Raw genomic sequence first — 19617 nt, forward strand, 5'->3', positions numbered from 1 at the left:
CAGACTTTTGGGACCATTGGTCTAACCTATGGCTCTGTTCAGCCAGCTCAGAGAGAGGAACCCCTCTTCCTAGAAATCCTGACTTCTGGGAGGGGCAGAGAAATAATTACACATACCCCCAAGCTAGGCCTGAGTAAACCCTGCCCTCAGGATAGGATGCTATAGTCCTAGCCAGAAGAAGGTAGCCCTGTCCCTACTTTTACACCCCAGTACAGCACTAACAGCTGCATGTTACTTATTAGTCAACAAGGAAACAGAGCTTTATGCTGCGGTTTGCCATAGGATAAGCCAGTGCCTAGGGCACTGGACTGGGGCTCAGAAGGCCTTGGTTCAAGTCCCAGCTCTGCCACAGAGCTGGGACTCGAACCAGGTGACCTTGGACACCCCACAATGTACTCTATGCCTCTGTGTTTCTCTGTCTATAAAATGGGGATAGCACTTCCTGACCTGGGGCACAGCCACAGGTGAGCCCGGTCCACCTATATCTGAACTTGTGTGAATGCAAAAGCTGGTGACCCGATCCACACCATGTGGAAGTCCTGGCTGAAAAGCAGGTGGCTATTGGTCCATCTGCAGAATGCCACGGCCAGCAGGGAGTGGAGCAGCCTGAGCTGCAAACTTCTCCCAGCCCCTGACAACTTCAGCGAGAGCCTGGTCCCTCACAGCTGCTGACCTGTCCTCTACTTTTGGCTTAACCCATACCTGCCTGCAGCGATCAGCCCTCTTCTCTGGCCAGCCCAGCCTGCAGGCTCCCTGCACTCAAATCCCTTCTATCCCCGTTATCCCGCCTACATGCCTACCCCTGGCATTCAAATATAGGCCATTTAGATGATTTGCTGTGACATCAAACCTTTGGTGATTGCCTGTCCACCGTACGTTGGAGCCCACGCAAATTTCCATGCTGAGCTACACCACTGCTCCCTACCTCAGCGGGGCATTGGGGGTATAAAATATTCTAATGACAGCGAGGCGTTCACACACTGCAGCGATGAGAAGCCATATGAGCAGGAGGATGGAACTTCACCCTATGGTCCCAGCAGCTTTGACCAAACCCTGGAGAGCCACATGCTGATCCCCCAGTAAGAGCTCACATAGCCACAGAGCAAGAGGAGGGGACTCTGGGCACAAGCTTTGTACAACCAGGACAGAAGTTGGACGGATTCTCCTCTCACACCAGCAGCGCCATAGTGTGATTGCAATGGAGAGAACCCGCCACTGACACCAGCGTAATGAGCGGAACTGGACCAAGATTTTTAATATTTTGCCATTTTAAATGGGAACAGACCGTTTTGCTGATGGAGGGTGTGGGATTATTTCAGACCTTGGCTTCAGCGAGTAGAGAGGCAAGAATCCCTCCCTCTGAGGCCAGGATCAGTGTATGTGATCCGAACACTGCCCCCAGAGAGGGACAGAGAAATCACATACTGGTATCCAAGCCACCCGTGTTTGCTGCTGTCCGGCAATGGGCTGGTTTTATGTGCCTGGCTTAGAATCATAGAATCATAGGACTGGAAGGGACCTCAAGAGGTCATCTAGTCCAGTCCCCTGCACTCAGGACAGGACTAAGTATTATCTAGACCACCCCTGACAGGTGTTTGCCCAAGCTGCTGGCATATCACTAGCAGCCTCTGCTCCCGAAGGGCTGCACCTGCCTGCTGGGACTAGCATTTACACACTGTTCAATCTGCCATGGAGTGGGAGGTTCGGCGATGCATGCTGTACCTGGGGCAGGGCAGACATGGTCTGAAGCTGGAGGAATCACACGGATCTGCCCTTGGTTTACAGAGGGGAAATGGGTGAGTTGCTGCCCAAGAGGAGGGTCACAGTTAATGCTAACCGACACTTAGCACTTAGAACAGATCACTTCAGAGGTGAAGTCCAAGGCCATCCCCAGGAAGGACCCATGCACACCACAACTCTGCAGACTACGACAGATAACTGGATTTGACTAAACTCTACCGCCAGTTGGAACATTAGTTTATTATTTCTATTCCACCAGCACCCAGAGGCCCCCAGAATTGGGCCCCCTTTGTGCAAAGTGCTGTACAAACAAACATTAGGAGTCACTGTCCTACAGACCTTACAATCTAGACTACATTGAAGGCTCCTTGTTTCATCTCAGACTTATTACTATTTACTTGTAGCAGTGCCTAGGAGCTTCAGTCATGGACCAGGACCCCACTGTGCTAGGCACTGTACAAACAGAACCAAAAGCCCCTGCCCCAAACAGATTACAATCTAAATCCAAGGACCAGCTACCTGCTTCAGCTCGTGCTACTTCCAAGCCCACGGGAGTTCTGTTCAAGCATTGAGCTCTCCTTTCACTCCTCCCCCTCTCAAGCGGTAGAGCTTCAGCTCCTGTGGGCCAGAGAAAATAATGCACCTTAACGTACTTAGCAAGTAACAGAGCAGGATAAAGTCAAGGGGGAAACCTGCAACATTCTACATGCTCCACCCCTAAGGACTGAAGAATTTCACCCAGCCATTGAGGGGTGCGTTGCAGGAAAGAGCTTTCAGTCCCACAACAGCAACCAAAGTAGCCCCTGCAATTCAGCAGCAAGGAATGGAGTTCTCCCACTGTAAGGAAAATACTGCAGTTGTCAGCCCGTTGATCTGCTGTCTCTCGCACGACACTTGTATGGCTCCCTCACCACAGTATGGGAGTGTGCTGTCCACCCTCCGGGCCAGGTGATCCTGGGACTGAACCAGGAAACTTCAGATGTAAAAAGCACAAGCGACTTGAGCTAAAGCTCCACCGATAGAAGCCTGTTACAGACCTTCTCTGTGTATTAGCACACAGCGGGACCTGTGCCACTGACCTGTGTCTGGGTCTGAATCACAGCTCGTGAGGTTAGCAACGTGGCAGAAATTGGTGACTGTTTGGAAACAGGGAGCTCTTACCAGTGCCTTTCATTTAATCAGAACATTACAGCTCCCCAGGTGCTTTAGATTGGGATGGGGAGACGGCTGGGTGAATGGGACTGGCCACTTAATCCAGAGTTAATCCTCTGGGCTGTTATCCGAAGCTGTGAAGACACAGAATAATACCATCTCTTTCTGGTGATTAAAGAACTGCTCCCAAGAGCTTCGAGATTCTGCTCAGTAATACGGGGCAATTATAGTGCACCTTTCCTCCCATGCTTTGTAATCACAAAAGGTCCCTTTCTGCTGTCCTCCTTCAGGCAAAACAGGCCTTGATTTCCATGGGAGTTGTGCCTGGGTGGGGACTGAGGTTCAATCCTGCAAGGTATCAAGCGATCCTGAGTAACACTGAACATTCTCAACACTCGCTAAGGTCAAAGAGAACAAAGGGTGCTCAGCGGCCTGCAGGATACCAGCCTCAAATGAGCACCACAAGCTTTGGCCTTAAACAATTCATGCAGGAGCCTTTGGATTCTCAGAAGACACACTCTGGCCAATGCAACAGTCTCATGTGAACCCAGGAAGAGATGAGCCCTGTTTAAACACACGGCTCGGTTTATTGTTTAACAGCTCTGTTTGGCTTTTCATGGGGACATGAATTAGAACAGGTTGGGTTTCTTAGGCTGGGAGGAGCAGCCTTTGCCATTTGATTAGTCCTTGCTTGTTCTGAACACAGAGCAAAACAAGCAATAAATCCACCTCTGTCAATTAAGTGGTGGTTGATCCTCCCTTTCCTTGTACATTGTATAAGCATGTTACACAGCGGCAAATGACATCAAATTGTAATGGTAGCATTTTATACCCACTTTGCACAGATGCAAGTGACAACAATGTTCAGGGCAATGGAAAAAAAACAAGGTCTGGCTCTCAGGGATTTGGTTACAGAATATAGATTTTTCTTCTCCTCAGGGAGCCTGACCCTTGGGACCAGCTCAGCTGCATTTGCTACAAGATCCAAGTGGCAGAAGGGCAGGAGAAAGTAGCTGTATCTCCTGAGGCTACTGGGGGCTGGCTCAGCTCCTGATACATTCCAGAGCAGCCTCATTGCTGCTCTAATCTATAACCCCTTGCAAGGGTGCTGCAAGAGGACATTGTGGTGATTGAGGATTGTCAGAGGTGAAATCCTGGCACTATTGAAGTCAATGACATGACTCCCACTGACTTCAGCAAGGCCAGGATTTCACCCACCATACCTACACTGTGTAAGGATTCCCTAACAGCTACTCACTCATGCCAGCTTGCACCACAGGGGCTAAATCCATCCCCTGAGTTATGTGCAATGCAATTCAGCCAGCCCTGCGTTTGATACTGAAAACCCTAAGGATGGGCGAGCCATCAGGATAAAGTACATTTTATGATACTCCTCCCTTCTGAACGCCTCCTGTCCCTTGACCCAAGGCTACACTATGTTCTCCTAACCAGTGATGAGCTGGAGCTGGTTCGCACTGGTTCGCTGGAACCGGCTGTTAAATTTAGAAGCCCTTTTAGAACCGGCTGTCTCTTCATCTGCTTTGTTTCTCCTTTATATTTGTTTGTCAGAGTACTGAGGGCCCAGTGTAATTACTTTTTTACTGCTGGGACAGCTATTGATTCTCATAACAGGAGGTGACAAAGCTCCTGCTTCGAGCAGGGGGTTGGACTAGATGACCTCCTGAGGTCCCTTCCAACCCTGATATTCCATGATTCTATGAGTGTGGGGATGTCAGAACCTCGTTTCTGTCGATATTATTTGTACTTCTCTAGCCCCCTTTACAATGGTATCTCAGCACCTCGTAACCTGTAATTATCGATCCTCACCACTTCCCTGGGAGGCCGGGCAGCGCTATTATTCCCACTTTACAGATGGGAAGTGGAGGCACAGAGAGGCTAAATGACTTGCCCAAGGTCCCACAGGAAATCTGTGGCAGAGCACAAAACTGACCCCTGGTATACCAACTCCTAGGCTCATGCCCTAACCCATTCCAGTGCTTCGCCACACTCCTAGTGAATAGTGTTTCCTAATATCCAACCTAGACCTCCCCCACTGCAACTTGAGACCACTGCTCTTTGTTCTGTCATCTGCCACCACTGAGAACAGCCGAGCTCCAACCTCTTTGGAACCCCCCATCAGGTATTTGAAGGCTGCTATCAAATCCCCCCTCACTCTTCTCTTCTGCGGACTAAACAAGCCCAGTTCCCTCAGCCTCTCCTCATAAGTCATGTGCCCCAGCCCCCTAATCATTTTCATTGCCCTCTGCTGGACTCTCTCCAATTTGTTCACATACTTTCTGTAGTGGGGGGGGCCCAAAACTGGACGCAATACTCCAGATGTGGCCTGACCACTGCCGAATTCCCCTTAGGCAGCTCTAGGCTTCCCTGCCCAGGAATTCCCCCACATGAGGGAAATCCCCAGCTGACCAGTTGGGCCAGTCTAGCGGGGCCCAAAATCCAGCCTTTGCTACCTAACTCAGTCCCACCTGCATTCAGATCGGTACCCATGGCTACCGTAAAACCAACTCTAAGATCTTGTATACACAAGAAAGGTGCACCAGGGTAAGGTGCTATTTTAAAGCAGTGATAAAAGATGCATGGACTCACTTTGTGTCAAGCCAGGCTCAGTTCAGTTTAGTTGAAGTCAGACAGGAACATGTTTAAGCTAAACCAATAAGCCACTTGTAAAGTGAAATAAGATTGTCTACACGGCTTCTAGCCCCGCTTTCACTGAATCGGTCTAAATTCATGCTTCAAGCTATCCTACTGCAGCTCTCTCAAGTGAGTTTCCAATGCACCTGCCTCTGTTATCTCACAGTGAAGGTACACATGCTGTGCGACTTGGCTTCCTTCTACTACGAGCAGGGGTTTGATAAGGGGTTGAGAGCAGCACTGACCAGAGCAGGCTTGGCCTTTATAGATTGCCTTGTCTTGTTTCAGGGTCTCCCAGCTCTAGGGCTTCAGAGCCATGAGCCAGGTTCTGGTAGCACACAATGATGCTGCCCTCAAACCACGGCACACGGGAATGCGTGTAACTGAGAAAGGAGGTGTTGGCTGAGGCACAAAGTTTGCCCTTCGGTGGAGGGGCCGGGGGACCTTTAATGCTCTCCTAGTGTGACCCAAAAAAAAAAAAGAGCCAGAAGGAAATGTGATTACAATATATAACTGCACCGCTCCATTGGAGCAGCCCCAGTATGGCATGGCAATGCAGGCACTGGGTGCAAGGCATGGACATATACCCTGCACTGGTCCAGAGACCTTGGATTCAGGCATACAGGAAGAAGCAGGGGCAGCATGTCCCCCATTCACCTTAGAGAAGGAGTGAGTAGCAAAGAGTGGAGCTTTGGCTCCACCCCGCCCCCCACCATCACCACAATTAGTCAGCACAGCTGAACTGGTGCATGGGGATGTTATTTGCTGCTGGTATATGCCAGGAGCAAAGAATACCCCCGCCAACCCAAGGAGAGAGGGAATTGGGCCTCAGGGCTGTGCCTAGAGACACAGTCTAGCCCTAGCATCTCAGGGTACATCTATACTGAAATAAGATACCTGTTGCACAGCCGAACATGGCCCAGGTCAGCTGACTCAGGCTCATGGGGCTAAACATTGCAGTGTAGGTGTTAGGCCTCGGGATAGAGCCTGGGCTCAGGGACCTCTCCCCTACTGTGGGGTCCCACAGCTCAGGCTCCAGCCCGAGTCAGAACCTCTACACAGCAATTTCAGAGCCCGGCAGCCTGAGCCCACTCACCTGGGCCAGTCGCGGGTGTTTAATTGCCCTGTAGATGTACCCTCAGTGCCGGTCGTCCCATCTGTAAAATGGAGCTCGCACTTCCCTGCCTGGCTGAAGGGTTAGGAAGATTAACTAGGTAGCTTGGTAAAGCACAATGGCTCTGACCAAAGATGTGAGGTGAAGGTGCAAAGGCTGCTGTTTATCACCTTTACATTCCCCCAATCCCTGACTGCCAGGGGCTGGTTCCACCTCCTTGCGCATTAGAACAGCTTCAGGGCTGCTCTAAATTAGGCTACCTAGTAATAGCCCCCAAGGGTCTATTTCCTCAGTCAGGGATCACCCGAGCCCCCTCCCATAGCCCATACCCCAACCCCCAACCCCGAGCCCCCTCCTGCACCTCAAACCCCTCATCCCCAGCCACACTCCCAGAGCCCACACCCCCAGCCCAGAGACTGTACCCCCTCCCACACCCCAAGCCCCTGCCCCAGCCCAGAGTCCCCTCCCATGCTCCAAACCCCTCAGCCCCAGCCCAGAGCCTCCTCCTGCACCCCAAACCCCTCATCTCCGGCCCCACCTCAGAGCCCACAGCTCCAGCCGGAGCCCTCACCCCCTCCCGTACCCCAATCCCCTGCCCCAGTCCGGTGAAAATGAGCGAGTGAGCGAGGGTGGGGGTAGAGCGAGGGAGGGAGGGGGGATGGCATGAGTGGGGGTGGGGCCTCAAAGAAGGGGCGGGGCAGGGCCACCAGGTGGGGCAAGGGCGTTCAGTTTTCTGCAAATAGAAAGTTGGCAACCTTACTCCTGGAAGATGTGAATCGTGGAAGCTTTACTGACCATGCAGCCTTTAAGTCGGAGCTAGCTGACTATTTAGAACGACCTGAATTGCAATGAACTCCTTTCAAGTTAATCAAGGTGAGAGTTATTTAGGGAGGAATCTTCAAAAGTGAGTCAGGAGCACACGCCCCATTGAAAAGCAATGGGAGTTCAGTGCCTAACTACATTAACTGCTTTAAAAATTCTCAGCCTTAGTGCCTACCTTTTATTCGCAATGTCTACACTACCACTGTCAGCAAAACATATGTCACTCAGGGGGTTGAATATTCCACCCCGCTGAGCAACATAAGTTACACTGACATCAGCATTCGTGTGCATAGCACTATGCTGGCAGGAGAGCTTCTGCCGTTCGTGGAGGTGGTTTTATTATGCTGACAGGAGAGCTGCAGCACTGTGCGTGTAGACATGGCCTAAGCGTGGGGCTTTCAGTGCTTTTTGTTTGTGTGAGGGGATTCGAAAAGCTTTTGCAACTGATTCTTGAAGTCCTTCCAGTCCTCTAGTCCCCTATGGGCCAGCCCCGCCACTTGTGACACAGGAAGGAGTCTGCCAATAGGGGGATAAAGCAGAACATTGGCACGTTCTGCTGCAGATACAACAGAGCAAATGCCAAGAGAATGATCCCAGCTCAGAAACTATCTGAACATGCCCTTTCAAACAACTCCCTGTGCTCTACCTTCTGACAGCCCCCCGCAGCCAAATTGTTCATTCCGGCCCTTCCTATTAGGGCTGGTCGAAAGTTTTCCATCAAAACAGTTTTGCTGGAAAATTGGGTTTCACTATTTGGGGGGGGCAGAATTCCCGCCTTTCCATGGAAAATGCCTTTTTGTTGTTGTTGAAAAACAAACACCCAAAAATCAGGTTTTAGCCAAAAATGAAATATTTTAATTCTGAAGTGCTGCTGCAGTGCCTGAAAGGAGTTGTAGCTCACACACAACTCATGACTCCGTTCTCCTCTATGGACTGGATTCCCCTGCCATACTTCATCTCCCATGATGCAACACAGCCATGCAACTGCCATAACACAACCTAACTTCCCCAATGGGGGAGAGTGTGGTGCATCATGGGAGATGTAGTCCAACCAGAGAGTCTGGCCTATGGAGGAGAACAGGAGCATGAGGCATCTGGACTACAATTTCCACGAGGCATAATAGCAGCATTTCAGTTTCCAGCTCAAAACTGAAAGTTTCCACTAAAAAGTCCATTTTCTACCAGCTGTACTCATTCTATCCCCCCTTGACTACAGAGCCTTCCTTTCTGGCCACACACACAGAACTACTTGTTTATCCGTGAAAATACAGCTCCTAAAGTCATCTTCTCAGCTCATCTATTTGACCAAATTACTTTTTTTCAAATACTTCCTTCATCCCATCTAATTTAAGATGCACCAACATCAGTGTTCCCTCACTGACTTCTATAGTGTTACTCTGGATGTATGCAGACATAACAGACCAGAACCTCAGCTGACCATGTTTTTTTTCCCTGAAATCAATATTTACTAGATGGGATGGGGCATTTCAGAGTCAATACAATTTCTTCAGAATATGAGAAACTTCATTAGAACATAGTTGTTTGTTTTGGCTTTTTACAAGCAATTTTCAGACTGTTAAAAAGATAATGGATGTAATTAAAAACCAAGAACGAACAGTGCAGAGCATAATACAATATTGACTTTTGCAGCTCTCACTTTTGAAAGTGAGATGAGTTTTATTGATTTTTTTAAAACACTTCATATAAATTCCACAGACAAAACCTTAAAAAAAAATTGAGGTTGACTAAGTGCAACATGCCACAAGACAAACCCCAATAAGCAAGGAAATACCAAATTATAGACCAGACCTCTTCAGTGCTACTAACTCAGCTCTTGGAGCCACGTGATTACACAAGAATCTCCGCTTTCACTTTAAAAAGCCCTCCTGGGAGCAGAGGACTGGACGGGACTTCCAGGTTCATCAACTTCAGTCTCCTGATATCACAAGTACCTAGTCATATAATCCCATTCATAAATCTATCTTTTTGTTGTAGAGAAGAGAGTGAAACCAAAAATCCTAAAGGCTCAAAACCCAGAAAGCAAATAAAAACCAAAACAAAAGAACAATGTATTACTTTAAAATCATGATTTTTAAAGCCATTTTCAGGATTTTTGGGGGGTCTGGCTCATGATTTTTGAATGCATAGGCTTAACAATACTGGCTCTTAACTATACATTTGAACATAAGAACATAGGAATGGCCATACTAGGTCAGACCTAGAGATCCATCTAGCCCACTATCCTGTCTTCCAACAGTGGCCAATGCCAGGTGCTTCAGAAGGAATGAACAGAACAAGTGATCCATTCCCTGTTGTCCATTCCCAGCTTCTGGCAAATAGAGGCTAGGGACACCATCCCTGCCCATCCTGGCTAATAGCCATTGATGGACCTGTCCTCCATGAACTTATCTAGTTCTTTTTTGAATCTTGTTATAGTCTTGGCCTTCACAACATCCTCTGGCAAAGAGTTCCACAGGTTGACTGTGTGTTATGTGAAGAAATACTAACTTTTGTTTGTTTTAAACCTGCTGACTGTTAATTTCATTTGGTCACCCCTATAGTTCTTGTGTTATGAGAAGGAGTAAATAACACTTCCTAATTTACTTTCTCCACACCAGTCATGGTTTTATATCATATCCCCCTTAGTCATCTCTTTTCCAAATTGAAAAGTCCAAATCTTTTTTCTCTCTCCTCATATGGAAGCCGTTCCATACCCCTAATAATTTTTGTTGCCTTTTTCTGAATCTTTTCCAATTCCAATATATCTTTTTTGAGATCCACACAGCAAGTTCATACTGGCAGTAGCAGACTCTGGCTTATCACAAAAAAATGTCTCTTGCCCACCACATATAAGGAAACACAATACACATTCATACCTCCCACAATACAGTGCAATTGCAAAATCCCAATTACAGCCTTAGCCACATGAGCCGGTATTAGGTGTCGACATATCTGCCCAAGTTGAGAGCATGGGGTGTTATAAATTTAGGGGAGAGGTTGACGTTGTAACTTAACTGTTTGTGGGCTCTGAGTTTCATTTAGATGAAAAATCGGAAAGATAACAACCCAGCGATGTGTTATCGAGAGGGCACCAAATGAAAGGTCAGACATTGGAAACTAAGTGCCCCCTTGGCAGAGTGCCGACCCAGATCACCCCCCAGTGACACAGCAAGGCACTGCTGCAGGCACACCACCCTCAGCTCCCTCTTGTTTCTCCCAAATACCTTGTTTGTTGTCCAGCTCACTTAAAGTAATATTCTCCTTCCAGCGTCCAGTTTGAAAAAGTAGCTTCCTTTAGCCCTTGAGGCCCAAAACCAGGCTCAGCCAAGAGCTGGGTTTTTATCCTGGTCATGAGATACCACCTGCCTCCCCCTCCCTCCCCACCCACCTACCCACCGACCCACCCACACACACACTTACACTTAGAGAGCTTACCTGCTGCTCCCTTTAACACCTCTTCCTTAAAGGGGCAGTGTCATGGAAAGGGTAGGCTGACCCCAAGGCCTCTGACGCCTTAGAGGGGCCAGGCCACCCTGTTATCGTCCCCTTCTCATAGTCATTGTAAAGCATAAACTTATTAACACATTTCTTTTCAAATCCCCAGAGAATGTAGTCTTTGTTCTCAGATAATGTGCTATAAATGTGAGGAGGATATGCCTGTGACACAGATGGCAATTTCTGGCAGTATCTTTGGGAGATGTCACTGCATTAAGTGCCTGCATCACAGTGGACCAGGGATTGTATGTAATTCCATGGGCAGGGTGACCACAGCCTTCCAGGAACTAAGAACAGAGGGGGGAGATTAGCCAAATACATTCAGGTTTTAACGCCTCCCAAGAGGCTCACATATACTGGTTCAAACTGGATTCTCCAGAGACCATCCGGCAAAGAAAGGAGTTTTGTATAAATAGCCTGAATTTAAACTGATGCAGGGCCTGCTTTCTGATCCAGTAAGCAGACAGGTCATTCTCCACAAGGGAGGGCCCCATCCTTCCTTGGAAAGTTTGGAAGGACTTGATCTATTTATGGGTGCTCGTTCAGAGCCAAGGTTATGAACTTGTAACTGCAGAAAAACACAAGGGTCGAACTTGAAGGACTGGCTACCTACCAGAGTCCTTGCTGGAGCCAGGGTGATCTCTGGTAAGCTTATTAGCATGAATGTAGGTTCTTTTATTTTTAATGTTTTTTCTGTAATGCTTTCACCTTGAGCATAAATGTGCTTGCTTAAAAAGATCTGTGTGGTAATCTAAGATCCCTCTAAGATGGGCGGCTGGGTGGCCACGCACCAGGCTATCAAGAACCATGCAGGCACACAGGCACAGGGGCCTGGAATGGAGAGGAGAGAGGTAGGAAGCGAGCAGGCCTGCAGCGAGGAGAGGCACCTCTCCCCAGCCCCCAGCCCCGGGCTGATGTGGCAAGAGAGGGCAGGGGGGAGTCCTCTCTCTTTGCCACAGCCCCAGGGCAGCCTGCACCCCGAACCCCTCATCCCCGGCCCCACCCCAGAACCCACACCCCTAGCCAGAGCCCTCACCCACCTGCACCCCAAGCCTCTGTCCTAGCTGTGAGCCTCCTCCCGCACCCCAAATCCCTCATCCCCTGCCCCACCCCAGAGCCCACACCCCCAGCCAGAGCCCTCACCCCCCCGACCCCTCCCCGACCCCAACCCTCTGCTGCAACCCTGAGCCCCCTCCCACACTCTGAACCCCTCAGGCCCACCCCTGCCACATATCAACTCCATATTGGTGCACATAACAAAATTCATTCCACACATGGATGTAAAAAATTAGAGAGTTACTAACTTATCACTGCTGGCAATTACACTGTTTACAGCCTCTGAGAAGAAACCCAAAGCAGCCCTTCTCAGGCAGTCTGACTTGCTGGGGAATTCACAGTGAAGGCCATGAACTATGCAGCCTGGAAATGACCCAGTCAGGAGGGAGAGAGACGTAGGTCTCTGACCAAGAGAGGTGGTAGCTGGGGAGCTGGAAGCCTGGACCACAGAGGGGGGAAATGAGGTGCAATTTCTTTGAATTGTGACATCATAGTTGTGATACAGAGCAAAGAGGTTGAGAAATCCCTGCTCTATGTGACAAATTGAACCCTGCTTCAATAGCGAGATGCTAGCATGCCTGAATAATAATAATGCATAAAAGCTGGAATGTCTTGCTCAAGAAGTTACAATTGGCGGATAGAACCTTTTACTGTGGTGGGACACTGGTCCAAATTCAGCAAACATCAGCAGAGACCAAAAGTTGTTACTGTCTTTAACTAGCACCATAGGTGTACATGGCACTTTACAGGCAAGTAAAAATATGATCTAAAAGCTCACTCCTGTATGTGACTGACTTTACTCCCATGTGCAGACCCATTGAACTCAATGGGACAGCTTTGAGATGAGTAAAGTTACTCATGTGTGTTTGCAGGATCAGGCCCTCTGGAACAGATCCTGAGACTCTTACTCACTGTAACTAATACTATACTTTACTATATGTTCCATTCTATGCATCCAATGAAGTGGGCTGTAGCCCACGAAAGCTTATGCTCAAATAAATTTGTTAGTCTCTAAGGTGCCACAAGTACTCCTGTTCTTTGTTCTTGTAAGTAGTACCTTATCCCATTGAAATCAATGGGTTGACTCACAGGGTAAGATAGTACTCAGAGTGGAGATGGTAGAATCAGGCCCCAGGGTCTGATCTGGTGAGGTGCTAAGCACCCTCAATGGAAGTTGAGGAAGGAAGGATAAGGGGTATGGTAGAATCTAGATATACTTTGCACATCTTGTTGGTTATCTGTTTTTAATGATCATACATCATAATTTGAGGAAAAGTTCAGACAAAAGTTAGGAGGAGATTAGGTTGGTGTGACTCAGGGATCCCTTTGTTGCTAACGGGAAGAGAGTTTTACAGGATTCCCTGGTTCATACATATGCATAACAGCTCACCAAGGCTGGCACGTGAGGTCGCTATTGAGGGCCCATAGCCCACTGATCATCACAATCATTGTGAGCACTGTGATGTGAGTACAGATAATATTTAAGGAGTTATGTATCTATACTAAATATTATGTTCTTAAGGTCTTGCAATTAAGGCAGGTCACCAGGAGGTGACGTACCTCTGAAAGGTTTCCTTCAGGCAGGCAATAACAGGTGTCTATCTCTGTCTCCAGTGATGAGCTGCCAAAATCTTAACAACCAGTTCCCTCCTCACCCCACGAGGGGGTCGTACCCCAACCCCGGGACCCTGGTGTCATTCCTCCCCCCCCCCCCCCCCGACTGCCCCCGGAACCGGGCAGGAGGGTCTCGTGGGCCACCATAGTGGGTGCCCACTCCACCCCGCCCCTAAGAGCCAAAGGGACCTGCCGGGGGGTGTGGGGGGAGTCCCGGTGGTGCTTACCTGGGGCAGCTCCCAGGAAGCATCTGGCAGGTCCCTCTGGCTCCTAGGGACGGGGGAGCGAAGCTAGGGGCGGAGCAGGGGGAGTGGCTTCTCCCCCCACTGATCACATCAAAAGTGGTGCTTTAGGCGCCGACTCCATGGGTGCTCCGGGGCTGGAGCACCCATGGGAAAAATTTGGTGGGTGCAGAGCACCCACCGGCAGCTCCCCACCCCGTGCCCGGCCCCAGCTCACCTCCACTCTGCCTCCGCCCCTGAATGCGCCGCCCCGTTCTGCTTCCCCCCTCCCCCTCCCCCTGCTTCCCGCGAATCAACTGTTCGCGTTAATCCAGCCCTGGATGGGGCTCATATAAGTACTTAACGTTTCTAACCTGCAGTAAAGGCAGAACTAACTATGGGTGTATACAAAACCTGAGCTAGTGTCTGCATGAGGAGATGTGTCCCGCTTAGGAACAGATATTTAGTGAAAGTCCCTGGGAGCTGCTACTCGGACTTCTGCTGTTCCTGATCTCTATAAATGACCCAATAAAAAGGGGCTCAGCTGTAAACCTAAGCCACTTTACGAGGCTGTAAGCAAAGGGAAAGGTACATCCTGGACACCCTTTCAGATCATAGAATCATAGAATCATAGAATATAAGGGTTGGAAGGGACCCCAGAAGGTCATCTAGTCCAACCCCCTGCTCGAAGCAGGACCAATTCCCAGTTAAATCATCCCAGCCAGGGCTTTGTCAAGCCTGACCTTAAAAACCTCTAAGGAAGGAGATTCTACCACCTCCCTAGGTAACGCATTCCAGTGTTTCACCACCCTCTTAGTGAAAAAGTTTTTCCTAATATCCAATCTAAACCTCCCCCACTGCAACTTGAGACCATTACTCCTCGTTCTGTCATCTGCTACCATTGAGAACAGTCTAGAGCCATCCTCTTTGGAACCCCCTTTCAGGTAGTTGAAAGCAGCTATCAAATCCCCCCTCATTCTTCTCTTCTGCAGGCTAAACAATCCCAGCTCCCTCAGCCTCTCCTCATAACTCATGTGTTCCAGACCCCTAATCATTTTTGTTGCCCTTCGCTGGACTCTCTCCAATTTATCCACATCCTTCTTGAAGTGTGGGGCCCAAAACTGGACACAGTACTCCAGATGAGGCCTCACCAATGTCGAATAGTCTCACCAATGTCGAATAGATACTCCCCTCCCTCACAGGAGAAATACATTAAAAACCGTGAGATGCTCCGATACCATGGTAATGGCGGCCAGGTACGTTCCACGGCTGGTGTGTTGATACAGAGGAAGCGATGGCTGCAGTTCGGTAGGACTGACGGCATGATGTACTGTTCTGCTGGAAATACCGGCAGATGGTTGTGGTTGTTAAGATCCCCTGGCCTTTCTCTTCAGAGGAAAGTTGTTAATGCTGGTGTCCTGGATTAATCGCAGTGCAGGTCACTACATTCTGCCTTCCTTACATTCCCCCTGCAGAGCGGCGATGCTCAAGCTGTGGTCTGCAGGCCGCTGGCTGTCTCTGGAGAGCCAGCTAGTCCCATGGTACTGGCTCCTCCTCCTCGTTTCCAGCTACAAGTGTCAACCCTGTGAGACCGGCTTCAGAAGAGGCAGCTCCCAGCTACAGTGACAGCAGCAGCTCTGTATTACTGATAGCACTATTCATCCAAGGACCTCTGAGCACTTCATGTTAGGAACCATCACAACAGCCCTTTCAGAGCACTGTACAGGTAGATAGGCCACCTAAGGAACACCTGGATCAGGGGAATTGTCCCAGGTCTCACCCAGTCAATGGCAGAGGATAGAAGTGAGGAACTCTGACCCCCGGCTGCTTGCTTCAAGACTACGCTCCCTCTGCATCACTAGCCCTTGTTGACAAGAAGGCCTGAAAGTTCAAATTAAATAAAAATTGAACCCAAGGCAAGAGTTTAAAAATGGAGCTCTGAAGTCAGGCTCCAAAGTCCATATCTAGGTACCTGAGTAAAATGCCAGATTCTTCAGAGTACTCAGTGAATAATTATGGATTTAGGAGCTGGAATCCAGGCATTTGTTTTACAAACTATTGGCCATAATCATTGCCCGAACTTTCTCCAAGTCTGAAAACTTTTGGAAGTTCTCTATTGGATTCATGTATGGACTCCATAAGAAGAGGGGATGGATGGGGCTGGGGTTAAATCCCGGGATACAAAGGATCTGGGTTCAGTTGCCGCCTTTGCCACAGACTCCCTGTGAGACCTGGGCAAGTCACTTAGGCCCAGATTTTTTATGGATATTTATGCATTGAGGCACCGAAGTCCCACTGACTTTCAATAACACTTATGCTCCTAAGTGCTTAGGTTACTTCTGATAAGGACACTTAGGATCCTAAGTCAGGTGTTGCAATGCAGAGCTGAGCAATGGATAAATGCCTTTAAAAATCTGAGCCTTAGTCTCTCTGGGCTTCAGTGCTCCACCTATAAACCAAATCGAATCCTTCCTTTCTCCCACTTGTCTATTTAAAGGTGGAATTCTGAACTGTGCTCTTAACTGTAAGCTCTTGAGACAGGGGCATTTTTACCCTGTGTATGTACATCTCTGAGCACCATGGTGCCCTGATTTCAGTTTGGGCCACTAAATATTATTGTAATGCAAATAATTAACTATCCCGTGGGTATGGCATCACCGCAGTTGGCAGGGAGCCTCCCAGCCCACGTAGGCAGACTCCTACGAGTCCGGCTTGAGCTAGCACATTAACAATAGCCGTGTAGCTCTCAAGCCTACCCAAGCCCATGGGTCTGAGCTCGTCTGGCTAGCCCAAGCTACCGCCCTAGCCACAATGTCTACACTGCTATTTTTAGTGTGTTCACTAGCACCCTCTAGCATGAGTCTGTCTCCTGGGTTGGTAGACTTGCTCCCAGCTGCCATGTAGACATACCCTACAAGGCCAGATCCTCAGCAGCTGTAAATGAGAGTAGCTCTGTTGAGGTCACATTTGACTGAAGTCAGTGGCCTATGTTGATTTACACCAGCTGAGGATCTAGCCTATAGTTTTCTTGACCCAGTCAGCACAGGGTTTAATTGGAAATCTTATGAGAATAGCCTCATTTCATTTCTTCTCTTTCTCTCTCTCTTTTTTCTAGATAAAATGTAGCGGGGCCATGTTTGTTGCAAACAGAGGCGTAATTACATTTACTGCAAATGCTCTTGGATCAGGTATTCATTCACCAGCTGCTAAAATAAAATGAAGAGCCACTAGAGAGTTGGATTCGTAAAGTGGAGAAGGCAAATGAAACATGCAGCCAGGGCTCAATTGCTTCCTTTGGCCTGTAATTCTTCCTCCATGTCTGCTCATCTGAGTTTTGAAAGTTAAGAAGGATCCAGGCCAGCAGTCTGGGAGGAGAGGGTATTCCATGCTATGCTGTAGCAGCTTTTAGCTGGGGTCTCAATGCCCTGGACACACATTACCCAATGAAGCCTAATAAATCACAACAACCCTACGACGTTAGTATGGAATTACATGACTTCCACCATCTATAGGGAGCAGCTGGTCCTGGCTTTGTCTTCACGGCAGAAAGGGTGTGGTTTTTATATCAGGGTAGCAATCTCAGTGGAAAATCATAGTGCAGACAAGGCATAGGTGGCTTCTACCTTGACCTGACATGGGGAAGCCAACCCTGTACCCCGCCGGGGGTTTGGATCGCCTAGCACCACCCAAGTAAAAATGACAATGTCTCATTCCTACTAGGATTTCACACAGAGGGAGCTATTGCCATGTAAAAACTCATCTCTCTTGAAGTGGAGACATAGCCTATAGCCAAAGCTAGGCTTCACCACAGGTTAGATGAGCAAGTAAAGAAAATGTTGTCTACCAGGGGCTTTCAGACTTTCTCCTTTCATCTTACTGGAGAGATTGTTGCATGGTTGCTGCCCATTCACCATCACGCAGCCCAGCTCCCTTCCCATGCAGAGTCTCCTAACATCCCCCGGTAATTACAGTCTTTGCTAGCCTGGAAATTGTGTCAAAGGCAGCTAAAAATCCATTAAGCAACGTAACAGCTGGAAACGAGGAGGAGGAGCCAGTACCATGTGACTAGCTGGCTCTCCAGAGACAGTCAGTGGCCTGCAGACCAGAGCTTGAGCATCGCCGCTCTGCAGGGAGAATGCAATGATCTGCACTGGGACTAGTCCAGGACACCAGCATTAACAACTCCTAAGAAAAAGGCCATGGGATCTTAACAACCACAAGTATTCTCCAGTGTTTCCAGCAGAACAGGACATCCCGCTGTCGGCCCTACTGTACTGCAGCCACTGCTTCCTCTGTACCAATATACCAGCAGTGGGATGTACTTGGTCCCTATTACCAGAGCATCCCAGCATCTCACAGTTTTTAATGTATTTCTCCAGTGAGGTAGGGAAGCAGTATCCCCATCCATTTTGCAGATGAACAAAGGGCCAGGTTGACAAAGCAGCTTAGAGATGCAGAGAGGTGCCAGGTGGAATTTTCAAAAGCTCCTCATCTGCTCATGCACCTAAGTCCCAGGTCACCTCAGAAGCACCTCTACTGTGGCAGAGGAGGGAATGGTACCCAGGACCCCTGAGTTCCAGCTAGCTCTGTAACCATTGGGACATCCTTCCTCTGTGAGGCCACTACCCTATTGTAGGTTGTAAAATGCTTTGGGATGCCTGGATTGATGGTGGTGGGAGCCATGAAAGTAGCCAGAAAGGAAGCATTCTGTTATAAGAGTCTGGTTTTCTCTGTTAAGGGCGACTCTGTCCTTTGCATTTTTAATTTAAAACATGGTTGATAATCTTGCTACCATCCAGCATGGAACAGGCCCTTTGCCAGCATTCTTGCACTGCAGCGATGTCAAGCAATTTAGTCAGTGCCTTTTAATATCGAGATTTCTTATGGGATTAATGAAATTCACGCAGAAGGTGATACTGCAGCAAAGCATATCTATTGGTGTGAGCTCCCACCATAGAGACGCAGTCACTTGAACCGGACAGATAGGGGCTTAAAAGGCAGAGATAAAACTTAGCATAATTGTCATTTTTCTTCTAATGTGAGATTTCTCAAGATACAAAAAGCAGCAGCCCAAAAGGGAGTGATTGGTAATAAGCATGAGGTGATAAATGGATGCATATTATTGTGACTCTGATAGGGTTGTACAGGTATGTCTAGGAGCTGTGTGTAGACACCAACCTGTGCACAAAACCCACACACACACTATGCAGAGCCCTAATTCACCCCTTTCCTAGGGTTTGGCTTTTTTGAAATCAGCAACAACAAAGTTCAGGCTTGGCTGATCCTAGGGTTCCTCACCCAGGACTGCTCAGCCCACACCCTAGATCCTCTCTCCTCAGGCAGCTACTCGCACTTATCTCAATAGGGAAATTAATTGCTTATCTCAGAGTCTGCAGAACTCACCAGCAGTATCAACTGCTAACAGGGAGAGGTTGTTTCAGGCAAACATCTCCAGTCAGTTAGTGCCTTTTAAGACTGGTAAACCTTTAAAGCCTACATGCTGGGACTTTCTGGTTTTAGTGCCATTTTGAATTTCACTGGAGGACAATAAGAACGGCCATAATGGGTCAGACCAAAGGTCCATCAAGCCGAGTATCCTGTCCTCTGACAGTGGCCAGTGTCAGGTGCCCCAAAGGGAATGAACACACAGGTTATCATGAAGTGATCCATCCCCTGTCACCCAGTCCCAGCTTCTGGCAAACAGAGGCTAGGGACACTGTCCCTGCCCATCCTGGCTAATAGTCATTGATG

At 48.6% G+C, this 19617-nt stretch overlaps 1 protein-coding gene across 5 annotated transcripts in view; it reads right to left on the minus strand.

The window, feature by feature from the left end:
• SEC22C (SEC22 homolog C, vesicle trafficking protein) overlaps positions 1 to 19617 on the minus strand; it is a 195311-nt gene that overhangs the window by 103023 nt on the left and 72671 nt on the right. For 2 of the 5 annotated variants that reach the window (XR_012667313.1, XM_075126040.1), the window contains exon 7: positions 2260 to 2358. The exons of the other annotated variants lie outside the window; for them this stretch is intronic. Coding sequence is in view for 1 of the 2 variants with exons in the window: in XM_075126040.1 (XP_074982141.1) it covers positions 2302 to 2358 (57 nt within the window). In the remaining variant the exon portion in view is untranslated. The remainder of the gene's footprint in view (positions 1 to 2259; positions 2359 to 19617) is intronic. 5 annotated transcript variants of the gene reach the window in all.

The sequence above is a fragment of the Caretta caretta genome, chromosome 2, assembly GCF_965140235.1.
Source record: "Caretta caretta isolate rCarCar2 chromosome 2, rCarCar1.hap1, whole genome shotgun sequence".
Classification (NCBI taxonomy): domain Eukaryota; kingdom Metazoa; phylum Chordata; order Testudines; family Cheloniidae; genus Caretta; species Caretta caretta.